Raw genomic sequence first — 18,621 nt, 5'->3', positions numbered from 1 at the left:
CCAGGAAGCTGACTGTTTCTTTGGTTCAGGAAGATGTTACAGTCCTAGTAATACAATGTGAAGAGTAGAAAGTTCATCTGGTCAACATCTCTTCTCTCCAGTCAACATCAGCAAAAACAGATTAGCTGATCATTCATCTAACTGTCATTTATGCATCTCAGCGTGTGCAACATGTTTATCTAGTTAACATTAAGCATCATAATTCCACAGGAGCATGCCAGTTTACAGTTCAGAAGAAGCCATATGGACCTATGCACCAGTATCAGCTCTTTGCTAGGCCAATCAAAAACAAAATGCCAATGACTCCTTACTGCCATGCACCTTTCTCTGTTTCCAGCCTTTAACCATTTTTCTCTTAAAAGACACAATGAGGCTCTTCCCCAATCAGTTCCAAAGCAGCTTATGTTACAAAACCCTCTAGGTATTCAAACAAATGCATAAGTATATGAAATGAGATAGAAACTTAACTGCTCTCTGAAATGGCCTTACAAGTCACTCAGTTCAAGAGTAGTTAGATATCGTTAATGATTGCTGACAAACCCAGCGATGCCCACATCCCAAAAACAAAGTGAGAAAAAGCAGTGATGCCAACAAACCTCTTTATGGGAGGCCAGAATGTCTAATCTTAAATCAGCAAACTAACCTGTATTGCTTTGTAAGAGGTCTGATATAGAACATAGAACATTACAGCACAGTACAGGCCCTTCGACCCTCAATGTTGTGCCGACCTGTCATACCGATCTCAAGCCCATCTAACCTACATTATTCCATGTACGTCCATATGCTTGTCCAATGACGACTTAAATGTACCTGAAGTTGGCGAATCTACTACCATTGCAGGCAAAGCGTTCCATTCCCTTACTATTCTCTGAGTAAAGAAACTACCTCTGACATCTGTCCTATATCTTTCACCCCTCAATTTAAAGCTATGCCCCCTCGTGCTCGCCGTCACCATCCTAGGAAAAAGGCTCTCCCTATCCACCCTATCTAACCCTCTGATTATTTTGTATGTTTCAATTAAGTCACCTCTCAACCTTCTTCTCTCTAATGAAAACAGCCTCAAGTCCCTCAGCCTTTCCTCGTAAGACCATCCCTCCATACCAGGCAACATCCTAGTAAATCTCCTCTGCACCCTTACCAAAGCTTTCACATCGTCCTTATAATGCGGTGACCAGAACTGTACGCAATACTCCAAGTGCGGCCGCACCAAAGTTTTGTACAGCTTCACCATAACCTCTTGGTTCCGGAACTCGATCCCCCTATTAATAAAAGCTAAAACACTGTATGCCTTCTTAACAGCCCTGTCAACCTGGGTGGCAACTTCCAAGGATCTGTGTACATGGACGCCAAGATCTCTCTGCTCATCTACACTGCTAAGAATCTTACCATTAGCCCTGTACTTTGCCTTCTGGTTACTCCTACCAAAGTGCATCACCTCACACTTGTCTGCATTAAACTCCATTTGCCACATCTCAGCCCAGCTCTGCAGCTTATCTAGTCTCTCTGCAACCTACAGCATCCTTCGTCACTATCCACAACTCCACCGACCTTAGTGTCGTCTGCAAATTTACTAACACATCCTTCTACGCCCTCATCCAGGTCATTTGTAAAAATGACAAACAGCAGTGGACCCAACACCGACACTTGCGGTACACCACTAGTAACTGGTCTCCAGGATGAACAATTCCCATCAACTACCACCCTCTGTCATCTTTCAGCAAGCCAATTTCCGATCCAAACTGCTATATCTCCCACAATTCCATTCTTCCGCATTTTGTACAATAGCCTATTGTGGGGAACCTTATCGAACGCCTTGCTGAAATCCATATACACCACATCAACCAGTTTACTCTCATCTACCTGTTTGGTCACCTTCTCAAAGAACTCAATAAGGTTTGTGAGGCACGACCTTCCCTTCACAAAACTGTGCTGACTATCCCTAATCAATTTATTCTTTTCTAGATGATTATAAATCCTATCCCTTATAACCTTTTCCAACACTTTACCAACAACTGAGGTAAGGCTCACTGGTCTATAATTACCAGGGTTGTCTCTACTCCCCTTCTTGAACAGGGGAACCACATTTGCTATCCTCCAGTCATCTGGCACTATTCCTGTAGACAATGGCGAGTTAAAGATCAATGCCAAAGGCACGGCAATCTCCTCCCTGGCTTCCCAGAGGATCTGAAGATAAATCCCATCCGGCCCAGGGGACTTATCTATCCTCACCTTCTGAAGGATTTCTAATACCTCTTCCATGTGAGCCTCAATCCCACCTAGTCCACTAGCCTGTATCTCAGTATTCTCCTCGACAACATTGTCGCTTTCTAGAGTGAATACTGTTGAAAAAAATTCATTTAGTGCTTCCCCTATCTCATCTGACTCCACACACAATTTACCACTACTATCCTTGATTGGGCCTAATCTTACTTTCGTCATTCTTTTATTCCTTAAATACCTATAGAAAGCCTTAGGGTTTACCCTGATCCTATCCACCAACAACTTCTCATGTCTCCTCCTGGCTCTTCTGAGCTCTCTCTTTAGGTCTTTCCTGGCTACCTCATAGCCCTCAAGTGCCCTAACTGAGCCTTCACATCTCATCCTAACATAAGCCTTCTTCTTCCTCTTGACCAAAGATTCCACCTCCTTCGTAAACCACGGCTCCCGCACTCTACAGCTTCCTCCCTGCCTGACAGGTACACATTTATCTAGGACACACAGGAGCTTTTCCTTGAATAAGCTCCACATTTCTAATGTGCCCATCCCCTGCAGTTTACTTCCCCATTCTATGCTCCCTAAATCTTGCCTAATCTCATCGTAATTGCCTTTCTCCCAGCTATAACTCTTGCCCAGTGGTATACACCTATCCCTTTACATCACTAAAGTAAACATAACAGAATTGTGATCGCTATCACCAAAGTGCTCACCTACTTCAAATCTAACACCTGGCCGGGCTCATTACCCAGCACCAAATCTAATGTGGCTTCGCCCCTTATTGGCCTATCTACATATGAGAAAAATCAGAAATTCCCACGGAAGGACTTTGTTCAGACAGAACAGAAATTACAGAAGCGAGCAGAGGTTATCAAAATGATGATAGGATTTGCTAGGGTAAATACAAATAAACTATTGTGAACACAATCGTAAAGTAAGTGCTAGGTGCTTAGGAGTGAAGTCAACATATACGTTCTTCTCCTAAACAAAGGAACCAGAACACTGGAACCTCCTCCTTCAAAAAGCTATAATGCTGAGACAATAAGAACATTCATGGCTGAAATCAACAGATCTTGTGAAGCAAAATTAATAAGAAATATGGAACAAAGTTGAGTGAGTTCAGGTACAGATCGAATTGAATGATGGAATATATTTGAGGAGCTGAATAGCCTGTTCCTGTTCCTACTTACCTCAGCACAGGCCTTCAAACAGGTCTTTTTGAAGCCAAGCAGTTCTGAAACATCTTTCCTGTTGCAGTCTGTTTCACAGGTTCTCCATACAATATGTCTCAGTACCACAGCAAGACCAGCTCGACAAAAATTCCCATCCTTTTCCACCAGAGCAGGCAGACGACAACTCTTAACCACAGGAGGCAGTTCCTGCTGGGAAAGGATATTGATAGGAATGTTGGTTGGTGCTCCTTTCATCCACAAGAGATTGCTAGCACTGTCTTCGTTAGGCACCAGGAACACTTTAATTGATGTGGATTCACAGTAGGACATTAAAAATAAAACAATGGATGTATGGAGAGGAAAGACTGTGTCCTCTGTGTGGTTGGACAGTTCCAGGTACAGACATGCTTCATGCATGCAATTGTTCTTCATGTCCACAACTACCTATAGAGAGGTGAATAGCAGCTCATTAAGAATTCAGTCATAGATGCTACAAATTGATTTGCATTTTTTTTAATAAAAGGTATGCTGTTAAGTATTTCTTTCTGTCACAATCAAAGGAATCAAAATTACGGCAACTGAAAAGCGATAATTTAATATTTCTGCTGGTTCTTCCAGGGAAATCAAACAGGAAGGGTTGAAAGAAATTGAAATAATTGAAATTGAAATAGCTTACTACTTTCCAGCTTAACAAGAGCTAAAATCAAACTAGAATTCCAGGCAAATGAAAGGAAAATACAGAAGATCAAAAATAACTGTCATATGCTTTTGAACAAAATACACAAAATATTAAAATAGAGTGAATGTTCATAAAAAATATATAGCACTTTTTTGTTTAAGAAGAGGCCAGATAGCCATAAGGGCATTGTGGAAGAATTGACACATGGCCCCCATGAAACATAGCAAAGGCACTATTAGAGTCATAGAGCATTGAAACAGACCCGTTAGTCAAATTAGACAATGAACTGATCGTATAATTATAATTATTATTCTGAATATACTTAAAAAAGGCTCCTGCATGGCAGTTAGCACGGATATTCTTCAACTTGACACTGAATCTCCTGAAACAGGGTTCGTGGGTTAAATATTAATTAAACTTGCACTTACATAGTGCATTTGCAACTTAACTAACACTAAATTCTCATCTTAATGTCTCATATACAGACTTGGAACTGTATTACTGTTCCTTCACTGTCATTGGTCAAAATTCTGGAACTCCCTTCCTAAAATGATTGTGAATGTACTTGATACCAGAAGTTCAAGGCAGCTATTCTACCACCTTCACAAGGGAAAAATCAGGATCAATAATAAGAAATTTTTAAAGCAAAACTTGTTTGAAGCCTATCAAGACTGAAGGTTACTCACAATGGCAGCATTGGCTCAATATCAGCATTCTTACATGCAAGTTCAAAGTTTGAGAGTTCCAGTCATACTTTAGAGATATACTACTGAGATATTATCATTATCCAAGCTGAAAGTTCAGTACAGGAGATGGTGAGTTTGGAATAGCCTCTAAGGTAGATATAACTGATTCTAAGGAATTGACAAAACCAAAGGAGAACAAGTGATGGTGGCAACCCTGAACCCTTAGCATAAGAAACAATCTGGTCATTATCTTGCAGCTGTTTGTGGGACCTTCCTTTGTAGAAATTGCCGTCATCAATTCCCACTGAATTCAACTACAACAGAGTCTCAACTTCAAATGGGCTTCATTGGCTATGAAGGTCTTTGGTTATCCTGAGGCCATGAAAGGGTGCTGTATGTTGTAGGGCATGCAGCAGCTGCTCCTGGTTCTGCTCTGCTCTCCTTTCAGTAGATTGTAGCGTACCCTGTTTGCCTCACCCTGTCTAAACACTCTCTGATCTGCCCATAGTGCTCACAAACAAAAGCTTTTCATTGTACTTAGGTATATATGATGATAATAAATCAAATCAAATAAATATCCTGCTACTAATCCCTCAGGAATACTATTCTGGGGACTTTATTAATAAGAAGTGGTGAAGAATTATCATAAAACGTTTTGGCAGAAATGGCTCAGTGCTGAGTAACAAGAAGTGTTTATTACATAGCTACAGAGATAGAAGACAAGAGTATTGTCTAAGAATAATTAGGCCAACCCAGGTTACATGGTTGTCAATTGTAAGGGTGAGACCAACAGCTTAGAACCACGACCTGGCAGATGAACTAAACTCATCCGGTGGGCAGAGCTATAGTAAGGCTACAGAGTTAAACACTTCAGGCCAACTGCTTTGTGCAACATTAAATTTCTGATTCAAGAAAGAAATGATATGCTGCTACCTTAGATTGAAAACAAAATCTAACAGAGTTGCTGCAAAATACTTGGAAAATGCAATATAATGTGGATAAATATGAGGTTATCCACTTTGGTCACAAAAGCAGGAAGGTAGATTATTATCTGAATGGTGGCAGTTTAGGAAAAGGTGAGGAGCATTAAGACCTGAGTGTCATGGTGGAATAGTCACTGAAGGTTGGCATGCAGGTGCAGCAGGCAGTTAGGAAAGCTAATGGCATGCTGGGCTTCTTAACAAAAGGATTTGAGTATCAGAGTAAGGATGTCTTCCTGCAGTTATACAGGACGTTGGTGAGGCCACATCTTGAGTTTTAGTCTCCTCGTCTGAAGATGGCCATTCTTGCTACTGAGGGAGTCTAGTGAAGGTTCCCGGGATGGCAGGACCGACATATGAGGAAAGACTGGACCGACTGGGCTTGTACTTGGTGGACAAGTGTGAAATAATGCACTTTGGTAGGAGTAACCAGAAGGCAAAGTACTGGGCTAATGGTAAGATTCTTGGTAGTGTAGATGAGCAAAGAGATCTCGGTGTCCATGTACACAGATCCTTGAAAGTTGCCACCCAGGTTGACAGGGCTGTTAAGATGGCACACAGTGTTTTAGCTTTTATTAATAGAGGGATCGAGTTCCGGAACCAAAAGGTTATGCTGCAGCTGTACAAAACTCTGGTGCGGCCGCACTTGGAGTATTGCGTACAGTTCTGGTCACCGCATTATAAGAAGGATGTGGAAGCTTTGGAAAGGGTGCAGAGGAGATTTACTCGGATGTTGCCTGGTTTGGAGGGAAGGTATATGGTCACAGAAATTTGAGGGTGCATACATGAGGATCAATGGTCGGCACAACATTGTGGGCTGAAGGGCCTGTTCTGTGCTGTACTGTTCTATGTTCTATGTTCTATGTTGCTTGGTATGGAGGGAAGGTCTTATGAGGAAAGGCTGAGGGACTTGAGGCTGTTTTCATTAGAGAGAAGAAGGTTGAGAGGTGACTTAATTGAGACATACAAAATAATCAGAGGGTTAGATAGGATGGATAGGGAGAGCCTTTTTCCTAGGATGGTGACGGCGAGCACAAGGGGGCATAGCTTTAAATTGAGGGATGAGAGATGTAGGACAGATGTCAGAGGCAGTTTCTTTACTCAGAGAGTAGTAAGGGAATGGAATGCTTTGCCTGCAATGGTAGTAGATTCGTCAACTTTAAGTACATTTAAGTCATCATTGAACAAGCATATGGACGTACATGGAATAGTGTAGGTTAGATGGACTTCAGATCGGTATGACAGGTCGGCACAACATCGAAGGCCGAAGGGCCTGTACTGTGCTGTTATGTTCTATGAATTTAGAAGAATGAGGAGGAATCTCATAGAAACATATAAAATCCTGATGGAACTGGACAGGCAAGAATGGGAAGAATGTTCCCAATCTTGGGGAAATCCAGAACTAGGCGTCACAATCTTAGAATAAGGCGTAAGCCATTTAGGACTGCCATGAGGAAGAATTTCATCACTCAGACAGTTGCAAACCTGTGGAATTCCTTCCCACAGGAAGCCATTGAAACCAGTGCATTAGATATATTCGAGAGAGAGCTGGACGTGGCCCTTGCTGCTCAGGGGATCAAGGGGTGCGGAGAGAAAGCAGGAATGGGATACTGAGATTGCATGATCAGCCACGACCATATTGAATGGTGGTTCAGGCTGAAAGGGCCAAATGGCCTACTGTACTCCTGCACCTATTTTCTAAGCTTCTGTGTTTCTACGTACTTCACTAATTCCAAGTCCTGCTTTGTTGTAAGAGGTTTGCCTACACGGGCTGCCTGACGATAAACTGGAACGTCTGAATGAAAGCAAAATGCAGCGGAGTGAAGCGAACACAGAGAATGCTGAGGAAACTCAGCAGGCCTGGAGAGGGAAACATGTGGTTAAGGCTTCTGAAGAGGGGTCATACCGGATCCGAGTCGTTAACCCTGTTTCTCTCTCCACAGATGCTGAGATTTTTTTCCCTAATGGAATATTTTCTCAGCCCAGCAACTGATGGAGGCTTTGACTGAAGGGCAGCGAATGGGGCGGCGTCCTGCAGCTGGAAACCTGGATCTTGTCGGGAAGACAAAGCACAGGAAGGAATTGAAAAATGAGCACAACTGAAGAGATTTTTATAAATACCAGTATTCCATCACCTCCACCCCACATAAACACAGCAACCCAATTACCTGCAACCCACTTGGCTCATCAATGCCCGGGTACCGGGGAGGGGGGCGAGTGCTTTAAACAGACGGACCGGATGTTACCCGTTGCTAGGACTAAAAGTCGGGGACGAATATAAATGTGGGACCGGAAGTATCGCTAGGCAGATGCTGAGTTGCTAGTATGCTGATATTAGAAGCTTCCTGAGGTTGCAGCCCTGATACTAATCTGTAATTGATATATGTATTCGACATATTCTTTCACGTTTGTAGGACATGGCTGTTCCCAACCTAGAGCTGGACCCACTCTTCCTCAAAGCCTTGGGTTATCTCCATTCAAAAAGCAAAGACTCGGCAGAGAAACTGAAAGCCCTGCTAGATGAGACCTTGGCTAGAGGCGGTGATTCCAGCTTTCGACAGGCGCAAAAGGTACAGTTTCCTCGTATTTAAAGTAATACTTTTAAAGGTTTATTTGAATGAGGTAGTTGGGCATAGGGAAATAGCTGATTTAAAATGGACATGAAGAGAGTCAGAGAGGAGCTGGAGCTTATTTTTGTAGGTTTTATTATTGGAACACAATGTTTGAAGCAATGAATGAGACAGAAGTTGCTACATTCTTGAAAGGAATTGTGTACGGTGCTGTGAAGAGAGGGTTGCACAGTGCAATAATAAATGTTTCTTTTCCTGAGAATATTCAGCACATCAGGTAGCAGCTGCAAAGAGAGAAAAATAAATTTAATGTTTCAAGTCGGTAAACTTTCATCAGAGCAGTAGGCTTTGGATCTCTCCAGCAAATGGGCTTCATTTGGTGCTGTAACTGTGCAAGAGTGGGTTTTGTTTAAGGGATGCTCCCCTTATGAAGTGATCTCAGCACTTCCACTGTTCAGTTAATTACTTGGTGACTGTATCAAGTATTTGGATGTGAATGCATAATTTGTGAGAAAAGCATAAGAGATAATCTGCAAAGTTATACAAAAAAAAATGAAGAGGGTGTTTAAGCATGAGGGGAAGAATGACAGGGAGAGAAATTAAAAAGTTGGTATTTTAACAAAATATTGAGAAAGTGAAGGTCTAAGTAGTGCCTTCCTAACTGAGTATCTAATCTGCTCTAATGTAGAGCAGAGAAATGAATTACTCAATTCTCTTATAGTTTGCAGCAAAGCAGAATACATCATTACAGAGATCACCTAGTAGCTAGAACAATGGTAGAAAACTAAGTGCAGGTTCTTGGCTGAATGAAGTTTAGAGTGGTTTTGTTATTGGAGACAAATGGGATGGTACTGGAAACCAAATACTGAATTGAATGTAATTTATGAGGATTTATTCATTGAAAATACTGGTTATCATATTTCTCGGCATATATACAACATAATGATCATATGTGAAACATTGCCACAAAAGATATTTTGAAACATGACCCTTACAGTTTTATCTGCCTCTCCAAGATAAAACCTAATTGCATCATCAAAAACCACATTCACTTTGATGTGATTTGTATGATGACTTCCAGAAGGTCACTGTATAGACATGAGATTCAATGTAGATGCCTATAAAATGTTTATTTCCAATTTTTGGTTTTTGATACTCCTGCATATTCAATTTATCCAAGAGGATAGATAGTTAGCATGCACCCAAACACTGGCAATGCTGTTGCAAGGTGAACTTCCAAGAGATGTCTTCAGATCTTTGTTTACTTCCATGTTGTGCTGTATAATTCTTCCCAGCCCCAAGAGCAGAGATGAGTTCAGAAATCTGCTCTGTTTGGAAATATTATAATGCAAAATTGCATCCAGTCACTCATTGTGGTGTTGCTTCAAACTCTAAAGTGTGAATATGAGAGAATACACTAAGTGATAACCTTCAGACTATTTTTGGCACATTTTTAAAATAAGCTAAGATGATTCGCTGGTGACTCTTTCTAAAATATATCCGTATTAGTTTATCTTGGAAGGTAGTTCTGTTAGTTCTGAGGGCAACAGTTCTAGATTCAACTGCCACTGTAGGACCTGAAAACATGGTCAAGCTGGCACTGCAGTTCACTACTGACATACTCCTACACTGTTGGTGGGATCTTATCTTTGGATGAGAATTTAAACTGAGTCCATGTTTGCCTGTCCAGATGAATGTGGAAAACCTTTTTAAGAGGAGCAGCATTCTTGCCACATCCCTTTTCAATCACCGTTGCCAAAAACAGATGAACTGCCATTTTTTCTCACGAACTCAACAATGTGATAATGCTATATTTATGCTATCAAATTAGCTGTGGCATTTATCTTTCTTTATTCATGGGATATGGATGTAACTGATTGGCCCAGCAACTCTAAGTGCACTGGAGGAATCGATTGTGAGCTGTCTTTATGAACTCCTACAGTTCTTGGTCTGTGGTGCACCCACAGGACTGTTACAGGAAAGGTAGTTACAGAATTTTGACCCAGGGATTGAGTGGAACGGCAAGTTCCCCTCCAAGCCACAACACCATCCTGACTTGGAATTTTGTGGCCATTCCACTCAGTGTCTGGGTCAAAATTCTGTAAAATTGTTCATGTGTTCTGTGAACTGGTTTATACATGAACAATGACTACACTTTGAGGCATCCTGAGGATGTATAATTTGCTATATAAATGCAAATTCTGACTTGACATTTTTTTTGAAAGGATGATCTATTGTAACTTTGGAACAATTTACGGTGGCTTCCCTGTCTGATCAATTTCATTTCTCTGCTGTGACAGACTGGAAAAATTAAAGCCTGAATTCTCCCTGTCTTATTGTAACTGCTGCCTTACGCAGCTTATCTCCAAGTTGTAAGGCTGTCTTAATAAAGAACTTGCAGACCAGCAATTTCATTGTTGTGCCTTTAAGGCTTCATATTCAGGATCACACAGAGTAAGTTGTTTCAGAGGGTGTAGCTCATTCACTACTCCTGTATCTTTGAATGACCATCAAATATTTATTATCTTCCTGTCTATGTGCTGGCATTTAATGAGATGTCAGCTAATCTCTACTTAAACTCCATTCACCCAGTGTTAATTACTCCTCCATTGTTAGCCATTGTTTTATGCTCCTTGCCTAGGACATTGAAACACCCAAGGTGACTGCCAGCATCAAATCCAGTTCAACAAAGCAGGAATCCAAAGTGTCTTCATCTCTCTCACTGGGCAACAATGGTAAATCCAGCTCCAATGAGAAAACCAAGAAGGAAGCTGAAAAGAGACCTGGTGAAAAGGTTAGAAGTTTCTGGCTAAATTTGTTCTGCAACTGCAAATAGATGTTTCCATATAGAAACCATTCATAGTACAAGAGAAAGTTCATGCTGTTGACAGTGAATTATAAATAATCATGATTTGGAACAACATAACGGATATTTTGCTGTTCACATGCAAAATTTCAAATTTTATCCATAAGAAAGTTGTCTTCAGCTCACTGAAGGGCAAAAGATCAGGTTCATCTTAAATTCTGTACATTGTACTTAGCCCAAAAACAAGGAATATAAAATTTGAGGCACTGTTCTTTATCTTATAATTTAATTCATAATGATTGACTGATTAGTTAACCCCATGGATCTTTCAAATTTTTGAAAGGTTAAACTAGATCCTTTGGAGGGAGTTGACCCCCAGAAAAAAGCCAGATTGGAGAAAGCGGAGAATCGATCCTCTCCCATTACTGTTCAATCCAGCAAGGAGCTGCCAATGCCTGACCTACCTGGCTTTGAGAGTGCAGAGGACTTTGCCATGGAAATGGGACTGGCGTGTGTCGTGTGTCGGTATGAGAAATTGTCTTTTTACATGTTGATGACCTGAACTTTGACACACTGAGCTGAGACCATATGATGTGTTCAGGTTAGGTAGAGTTAGGAACTAAGGGAGATAATCAGATTAGTGCAGATGGAGGTGATTCATCCTTATTTAAAAGCTATACTTTCTGTCCTTGCTATAAATCTTTTCAACGTAAATTCCAACATCCCTGTTTCTAATGAAAGCTGTCATCTTAAATACATCCATTTGCTATTAAATAATGCTGCAGTCCTCCAATGTATCTGTTAGTTATGAAACTGCAGGTGAAAAGGTAGAATTACCCAAAGGTAATTTTACTTATTCAAGAGGTAGGTTTCTGTGTTTCAAAAGAAAGTATTATTTGAATGGCAAAAACTGCAGAAAGCAGCAGCACAATGGAAATTGGGAGTTCTTACAGAGTCATAGAATTCTACAGCATGAAATGCTTTTGCACAAAACACAAAAAGCTAGCAAACAGATGCAGCAAGTAGTCAGGAAGGCTAATGGAACACTAGCCCTCTTCAATGGGGTTAGAGTACAAAAGTAGGGAACTCGAATTGCACCTGTACAAAGAGCTGGTGAGACCACGTCTAGAGTACTAAGGGCAATTTTGGTCTCCTTGCTTAAGATTTCACTTCATGAGAGGCAGCTCTGAGAAGGTTAACTGGAATGATCCCCGTGTGGAAGGATTGTTTTATGAGCAAAGGTTATACAGCGTGGGACTCTACTCACTGGAATTTAGAAGCATGAGAGGTGATCTCATTGAAACACACAGGATTCTTAAAGGGTTTGACATGTTAATGCTGAGAACGTTTCCACTTGAAGGGTCTAGGACCAGAGGGCACAGTCTCGGAATAAAGGGGAGCCAATTTAAGAGGAGAAGAAGGAGAGGAAGTGAAATTTCTCCTCTCCGAGCATTGAGTGTCTTTGGATCGCCTTGCCAGAGAGAGCTATGGGGGTGGAGTCCTTGTGTATATTTAAGACTGAGATAGATTCTTGATCATTTAGAGAATCAAGAGACTGGGACAGTGCAGGAAAGTGGATGTGAGCAATGTCCGATCAACCATGATCCTGTTGAAAGGCAGAGTAGGTTGAGCGGCTCAAACCTTGTTCCTATTTCTTAAGGTCTTATGGTTTATTTTGTGGATTTGAAATCAAATATTCTAGTGGAAGAATAAACAGTTCTCAAGAACATTGAAAAATGTTGAATAGAGCAAGTCACTGCCCAAGGAGTGGTGGGCGTTGGGAAAACTGCATCGTTGTTGTTAGGACTTGTCTTCGCCCTTAGTCAGCCGTAGCAGAAAGGAGTAAAACAAGATTGGGCAACTGGCAATACTACACCTGCAGCACAAATCATCATTTGGCAGCCACAACAAGACTGTCGGGTGGATTGTTTTTCCTTAATGGGCAGATCATTTCAAAAAGATCAAATTTTGCATTTCACAATGTTTTCAAATGGCTGTGACAAGCCATTCTTGCTTTCATCTGAGTACTTCAATTAAAACGTGCTTCCAGGCACTTGTATCACTTTCTGATTTTTCACAGATATGCAACTGAAATAAAATTCCTTGAAAGTTATGTAAATTGTCTGTAACCCAGTGTTTCAGATAATTCAACCTCTGAGAGTTATCACACTGAAGAATTAATGATAATGAAGTAATAACTGCGAGTGTGTTAGTGACATTTACTCTGCCAGTGTTGGGGAAACATACCCTTTTCACAGCATTGCAACGTCAATATAATAATGTATGCTTTAATAGAGCAGGCTAGTCTTTTGAACTTTTAATAACTGTTTATTACTTTACCTACAGCCAAATGACTGTTACATCAGGTAATCAGCTAGTTGAATGTCAAGAATGTCACAACCTTTACCACCAAGACTGCCATAAACCCCAAGTAACGGACAAGGATGTGAATGACCCAAGGCTAGTATGGTATTGTGCCCGTTGTACAAGGCAGATGAAGAAAATGGTAAGAATTTGTTTCTAATCAGGCAATAAAGTTGCAGCAATGTACAAGTTGATGTCGTTTTTTAATAAGTTTATCACATTTGGTAATGTTAATATCTCTGACTGACTGGACTAAAATAATCTTTTGTCTAACATTCAAGAATAATATGATGATGTATCCTAGAGGGGTTGTAAAACGTTTCAGTGATTGAAGTCATGCTCAGCATTTATTATCACACATCAGCAAACTTTTGGTAACTATGTTCATCACATTTCTGTTATATTTAGGCACAGAAGACACAAAAGGCTGCTCCAAAAGCTTCCACCTCAGTTGCCAGCGCTGCTCCTTCAGTCAAGGATCCCTTGGTGAAGAAACCCGAAATGAAACTTAAGCAAGAGGTGACCACATTTCAGGCATTCAAGAGAACAGAAGTGAAGGTGTGGTAACCGTCATTTTACAAATTATCATTACTGATTGGGGTGGGAAGCAAATCATATTTTTTTTAAGCTTAAACACTGTTTGCTGTCACTTTTGGAAAGATGTTGCACCACGAATAGGTACATTTAGTGAACTAAATTCAGTATCTTCTGAACTACCGGACAACTTGAAATATCAGGGAATGATTTTTTTTGTATTAACTGAGAAAATAACTGGTGAATTGTCAAGAGTTGATGGTAAGATACACACAGTTAATCTTTGAGGCTGATCTTTAATGAATGATCGAGGCTGACGTGAGGCTAAGGAAACCAGTAGTGTCAGGAATGTGCACAAAGTTATTCCAAATGGCTCAATTGCATTTTCAGCCAAGAAAGGCAATGTTTAACGAAAAAAGTCGGGTATGTTGGGGAAGTTAATCCACCAAGAAATCGGCCTTTTGTGGCCAAACTTTAGTAGGTAATCAGTTCGGTTTTCTTAAATAATAAAAGCCAAAAGCTCTGATTCTTAGATTTAATTTACACACTGCATTAATGTAAAGGTGATATTGTGTTTAGTATGGTACAAATGTGATAGTGTCTAAGGAATACCTTCAAATTAATCAATTACACTCCGTATAAAACAGCTGCACCCTTTATGATTTTCCTGTTTAGACATTATTGTGACTCAGGAGAGTGCTGTTGTTCACATATTATAAGAATGCCCCAAAATCTCATGAGGATTGTTGTAGTTGCTTTATCCAGGTGCAGAGCTGCTCCTAAAATATACTAACTGAATGTGAAAGCTTTATAGTACTCTCACCGCCCGATTGATTCTGCATTGCTGGTGGTGACAACATGGCTGTAACTGGTCTCACTGTTCAAGCAAGCAATGTATGTATTCCCAGTGGAAGAGTGTGACCATATGAATCTGAAAACAGTTTATAATTTGGAGTAGGGCAAGTTGAATCACCAGATTTGGGAAGGAAAGGAGTATGAGTTAAGGTAGAGAGATGTTGCACTCTGAAGCTTCCTTTCTCTTGTAGATAGACACAAGATAGCTTTGGCCCCAAAACTAGAGAAAGTAAGGCAGTAGATTTAGCACAGTTTTACTGAGGTTAACTGATCACCCCAGGAATGGAAGGAGCACCAGTCTTTAATTATCTATCTTTCTTTTCCTTTGCTTTTATTGTTTGTTGTTTCTCACTGGTGGGTTAATTAGGGCAGGCAGGCAAGTAATTAGGATTCTCTGTACTATTTATAACCCCTGTTATAATGTTTAGAATATTGATCTGGATTCTATCTAATGCTGCTAGCACCATTTTTGGGCGGAGGTCATTTATCCATCATGTCCATGCCACCTCTTTGCTGGAGCAATCCAAAACCAACCTGCTGTCTCATCATAGCCCTGCCTTTTTCTGCTGCCACAAGTATTTATCCACTTTTCTTCGTGAAAGCAGTTGAAAGTATCATTATGGTTGATTTTAAAAGTTAGTAAAGAAACACTGAAGGCAAACAAACCTTAAATAACTGTACACTAATAGGAAATACTTCTTCCTTTACATATAGCATTTACAACGTTAAAGTCCATCCTGCAACTCTACGATCACTTGTGACAGTCGAATCTTAAAGAAACTTATGTTTTTATGAGACGTTTCAAAACACTGTACAGTCAATGCAACATAATCACTGTTGTAACATAGGAAGCAAAATGCACAGCAAGTTCCTTTAATAATGATTAAATAATAAGCCGTTGGTTTTTTGTGATGTTGTTTGCAACCTGATTATTGCCCAGGACTCTGGGGATACCTCCACTGTTCTTATCCAAACTAGTGGAATCTTTTCCCAGCCAGCTAAGCTGGCAGAAGGGGCCTCAATTTATCATCATCATCAGTGCTGTCACCCCAAGTACTGCATTTGAATATCAGTTTCAGATTTTGCACTCAAGCCCTGGAGTGGAGTTTGAAGCCAAAATTTTGTGACTTGGAGGCAACAGTGTTTCCTCTGAGTCTTGAAACTGGACCTTCTAGCCCAGAGGTAGGTCATTGCTACTGTGCCACAAAACCTGTGAAATCTTCATTCCTATTACATGGTTCAAATCCAGGCAATGATAGTGAAAACACTAAAACTGTAGCCATCAGGGTAAGGCTCAACCTTTGAAGCAGAACTGGTTTGTATTTATTTCTGAATTGCAGCTTACATGAATTTTGTAGACTTTAAGGTTTGTTTCAAATGCAGCAGATTAGTAGCTGAATCCTGAACAGGAAACAATCTGTAGTTGAAGATGAATGGAAATATGGATGTAGTCTTTATCTTAGACATCTAAAACTATGTTTGAAAAGCAGAAAACTGCAGATGCTAGAAGTTTAAAATAAAGACAAAACTCAGCAGGACTGTCAGCATCTGTGGAGAGAACTGAGTTAACAGTTTACTTTGACCACCTTTCTTCACAATCGGGAAAAGTTAGAAACAGGCTTTTGAGCTGTGGGTGTGTGGGAGAAAGAACGCAAACAAGGTCTGAGTTTCGATGATAGACCAGAAAGGTAATTTTTTGTTTCCTTTTGTTTTGCAGGCATCTTCATCTGCTTCTGGGAATTCCTCCAGTTCAAACACTTCCTCCTCTTCTGTTAGTGGACTTACAGGATGGGCTGCCTTTGGAGCTAAAACATCAACTGCAGCACCCTCCACAGCTAAACTGGGATCGTCTGTGCAAAGCACCAGTGGGAAGCCTGCTGCATCATCCAATAATCAAAAGGCAGTGGGTCTGTCTGGACTGGCAACATCCAAAGCAGGGCTGGGGTCAAAAATGACCACAGGCATTAGCTCCAGCACTGGACCTATAAAGCCACCACCTCCCCTAACTCTGGGGAAACCTAGTCTCAACCGATCATCCAGCAACGACAATGTTAGCAAGGTGGGCCTAACTGGACCAAGCAACAGTGGCAGCCAGTCTAATAGTGGGAATGGAGGGGGCACGTCCACTGCTACTAACAGCAACAACGGTGCCAAGACTCCCACTGAAGTTGGCAACTCTTCTGTTGTTAAGTTGCCAACCTCTCAAGAGTCGCAGCTTAATGCTATGAAACGGCTCCAGATGGTAAAGAAGAAGGCGGCACAGAAAAAACTTAAAAAGTGAATTTTAACCTATTTGAACAGTTGTGCTTCTCTGTTGTCTTTGCGTTTCTGCATTGAAAAGCAGGCACCTCATCATTGCCAAGGAGACCAGAGAAGTTACTTTTACACAGATATTGCTTCCTAGTTTTCTTCCAAAGGGATTTTTTCTGAGCAGTGATCGAGAGCACATAGAAACCAAAACTAGGAGCAAGAGTAGGCCATTCAGCCCCTAAAGCCTTCTGTCCTATTCAATATGATTTGTGACCCATCCAACTCAGTATCCTGTTCCCACTTTCTCTCCATACCATTTGATCCATTTAGCCCAAGAACTTTATAACTCCTTAAAAATATTCGAGGTTTTGGCCTCAGCTGCTTTCTGTGGCTGAAAATTCCACAAGCTGACAGCTGTCTCTAAGTGAATAGATTTTGCCTCATCTCCGTCCTAAATGGCCTACTCCATACTCTGTGACCGCTGGTTCTGGACTCCCCTGTCATTGGAAACATCATTCTCGTGTTTACCCAGGCTAGTCCTGTTAGAATTATATAGGTTTCTGAGATCACAATTCTCTCCTGTCCCAAAAGCCTTCCTAAAAGCTACCCAACATTTGTTGGTGAGGGGAGGGCCTTTCTCATTCTGAATGGGTTCAACCTACAACCTGCAGAAATAAGATATTAAACACGGAGACTTTAAGACATGGAAATGGAGAAATCCTGCTGTCACATGGTGAAGAATTCATTAGTTTTAGAGGTTGACATTTTTATCAATTAATTTCCTGTCAGTCATTTTTATATAAAGGAATGTCTGTTCTAAACAGATTGTTGATGAATCGGGTCAGTTTCCTGATCAAATGTGTTCTGAAGCAGACCTGGCTGATTTAAGCAATGCAGTGTCTGTTTGTAGAGGCCAGTTACCTCTTGTGTGCTGCTCATTACAAAAATGGCAAATGCCTTCTTTCTTAACCCATTCTGTGGTTTTCCTCAGATAGCAGACAGAAAACTTACCCTGAAATTTTTAGTAACTGAGTTCTCAATAGGCCAAAACCATATTGCACTTCTGAAAATAAATCTTGAAAGTTGAGTGAGAGACCAGTTTACTGTGATGTTGAAGACAAGGGAGGTTTGAAATCTGAGTCAAGTGGACCTTTTTTACATATTTTGTCTTGTGTGTATTACTTTCAATGGAGATATCTCCGGTTGGTGAACTGCACTGGTATTAAAAAAGAATTAGTCACACCCTGTGAACAGTCCTTTTTCTGTCCTGAACAAAATTATCCTGTAATTTGCATTTATGTGTTAAGTGAGTCTCAAGGTGCTTTCCCACAATGAGTATTTATAAAGTCATAGAATCATACAGCACACAAACAGACCCTTCAGTCCAACTGTCCAGGCCGACCAACCCCCAAACTAAAGTAGTGCCATCTACCTGTACTTGGCCCAAATCCCTCCTAATATTTCTTATTTATGTACTTATCTAAATGCCTTTTAAACAATGTAACTGTACC

At 40.7% G+C, this 18,621-nt stretch overlaps 2 protein-coding genes across 4 annotated transcripts in view; one reads left to right on the top strand and one right to left on the bottom strand.

The window, feature by feature from the left end:
* gstcd (glutathione S-transferase, C-terminal domain containing) overlaps positions 1-7,983 on the bottom strand; it is a 171,290-nt gene extending 163,307 nt beyond the window's left edge. For all 3 annotated transcript variants that reach the window (XM_059651281.1, XM_059651296.1, XM_059651334.1), the window contains exons 1-2: positions 7,900-7,983; positions 3,405-3,830 (exon numbers count right to left, since the gene is read on the bottom strand). In XM_059651281.1, coding sequence (XP_059507264.1) covers positions 3,405-3,818 — 414 coding nt within the window. In that variant the 5' untranslated portion in view covers positions 3,819-3,830; positions 7,900-7,983. The remainder of the gene's footprint in view (positions 1-3,404; positions 3,831-7,899) is intronic.
* A 24-nt stretch (positions 7,984-8,007) lies between these two features.
* ints12 (integrator complex subunit 12) lies at positions 8,008-18,352 on the top strand. Its single transcript, XM_048545073.2, has 6 exons — positions 8,008-8,301; positions 10,943-11,095; positions 11,451-11,632; positions 13,454-13,613; positions 13,880-14,029; positions 16,578-18,352. The coding sequence occupies exons 1-6, from the start codon at positions 8,149-8,151 to the stop codon at positions 17,139-17,141; spliced, it is 1,362 nt and encodes a 453-aa protein (XP_048401030.1). The 5' UTR covers positions 8,008-8,148; the 3' UTR covers positions 17,142-18,352.
* Positions 18,353-18,621: the final 269 nt, after the last annotated feature.

This window comes from Stegostoma tigrinum, chromosome 1 (assembly GCF_030684315.1).
Source record: "Stegostoma tigrinum isolate sSteTig4 chromosome 1, sSteTig4.hap1, whole genome shotgun sequence".
In the NCBI taxonomy this organism is placed as follows: Eukaryota; Metazoa; Chordata; class Chondrichthyes; order Orectolobiformes; family Stegostomatidae; genus Stegostoma; species Stegostoma tigrinum.
This window is presented reverse-complemented; position numbering and strand designations above follow the sequence as displayed.

Bases quoted from the DNA above. Each gene is read 5' to 3' on its own strand.
- ints12 (XM_048545073.2), top strand. From the start codon at position 8,149: ATGGCTGTTCCCAACCTAGAGCTGGACCCACTCTTCCTCAAAGCCTTG. The intron at 11,096-11,450 runs GTTAGAAGTTTC...AATTTTTGAAAG, and splicing joins AAAAGAGACCTGGTGAAAAG to GTTAAACTAGATCCTTTGGA. The intron at 11,633-13,453 runs GTATGAGAAATT...CTTTACCTACAG, and splicing joins CTGGCGTGTGTCGTGTGTCG to CCAAATGACTGTTACATCAG.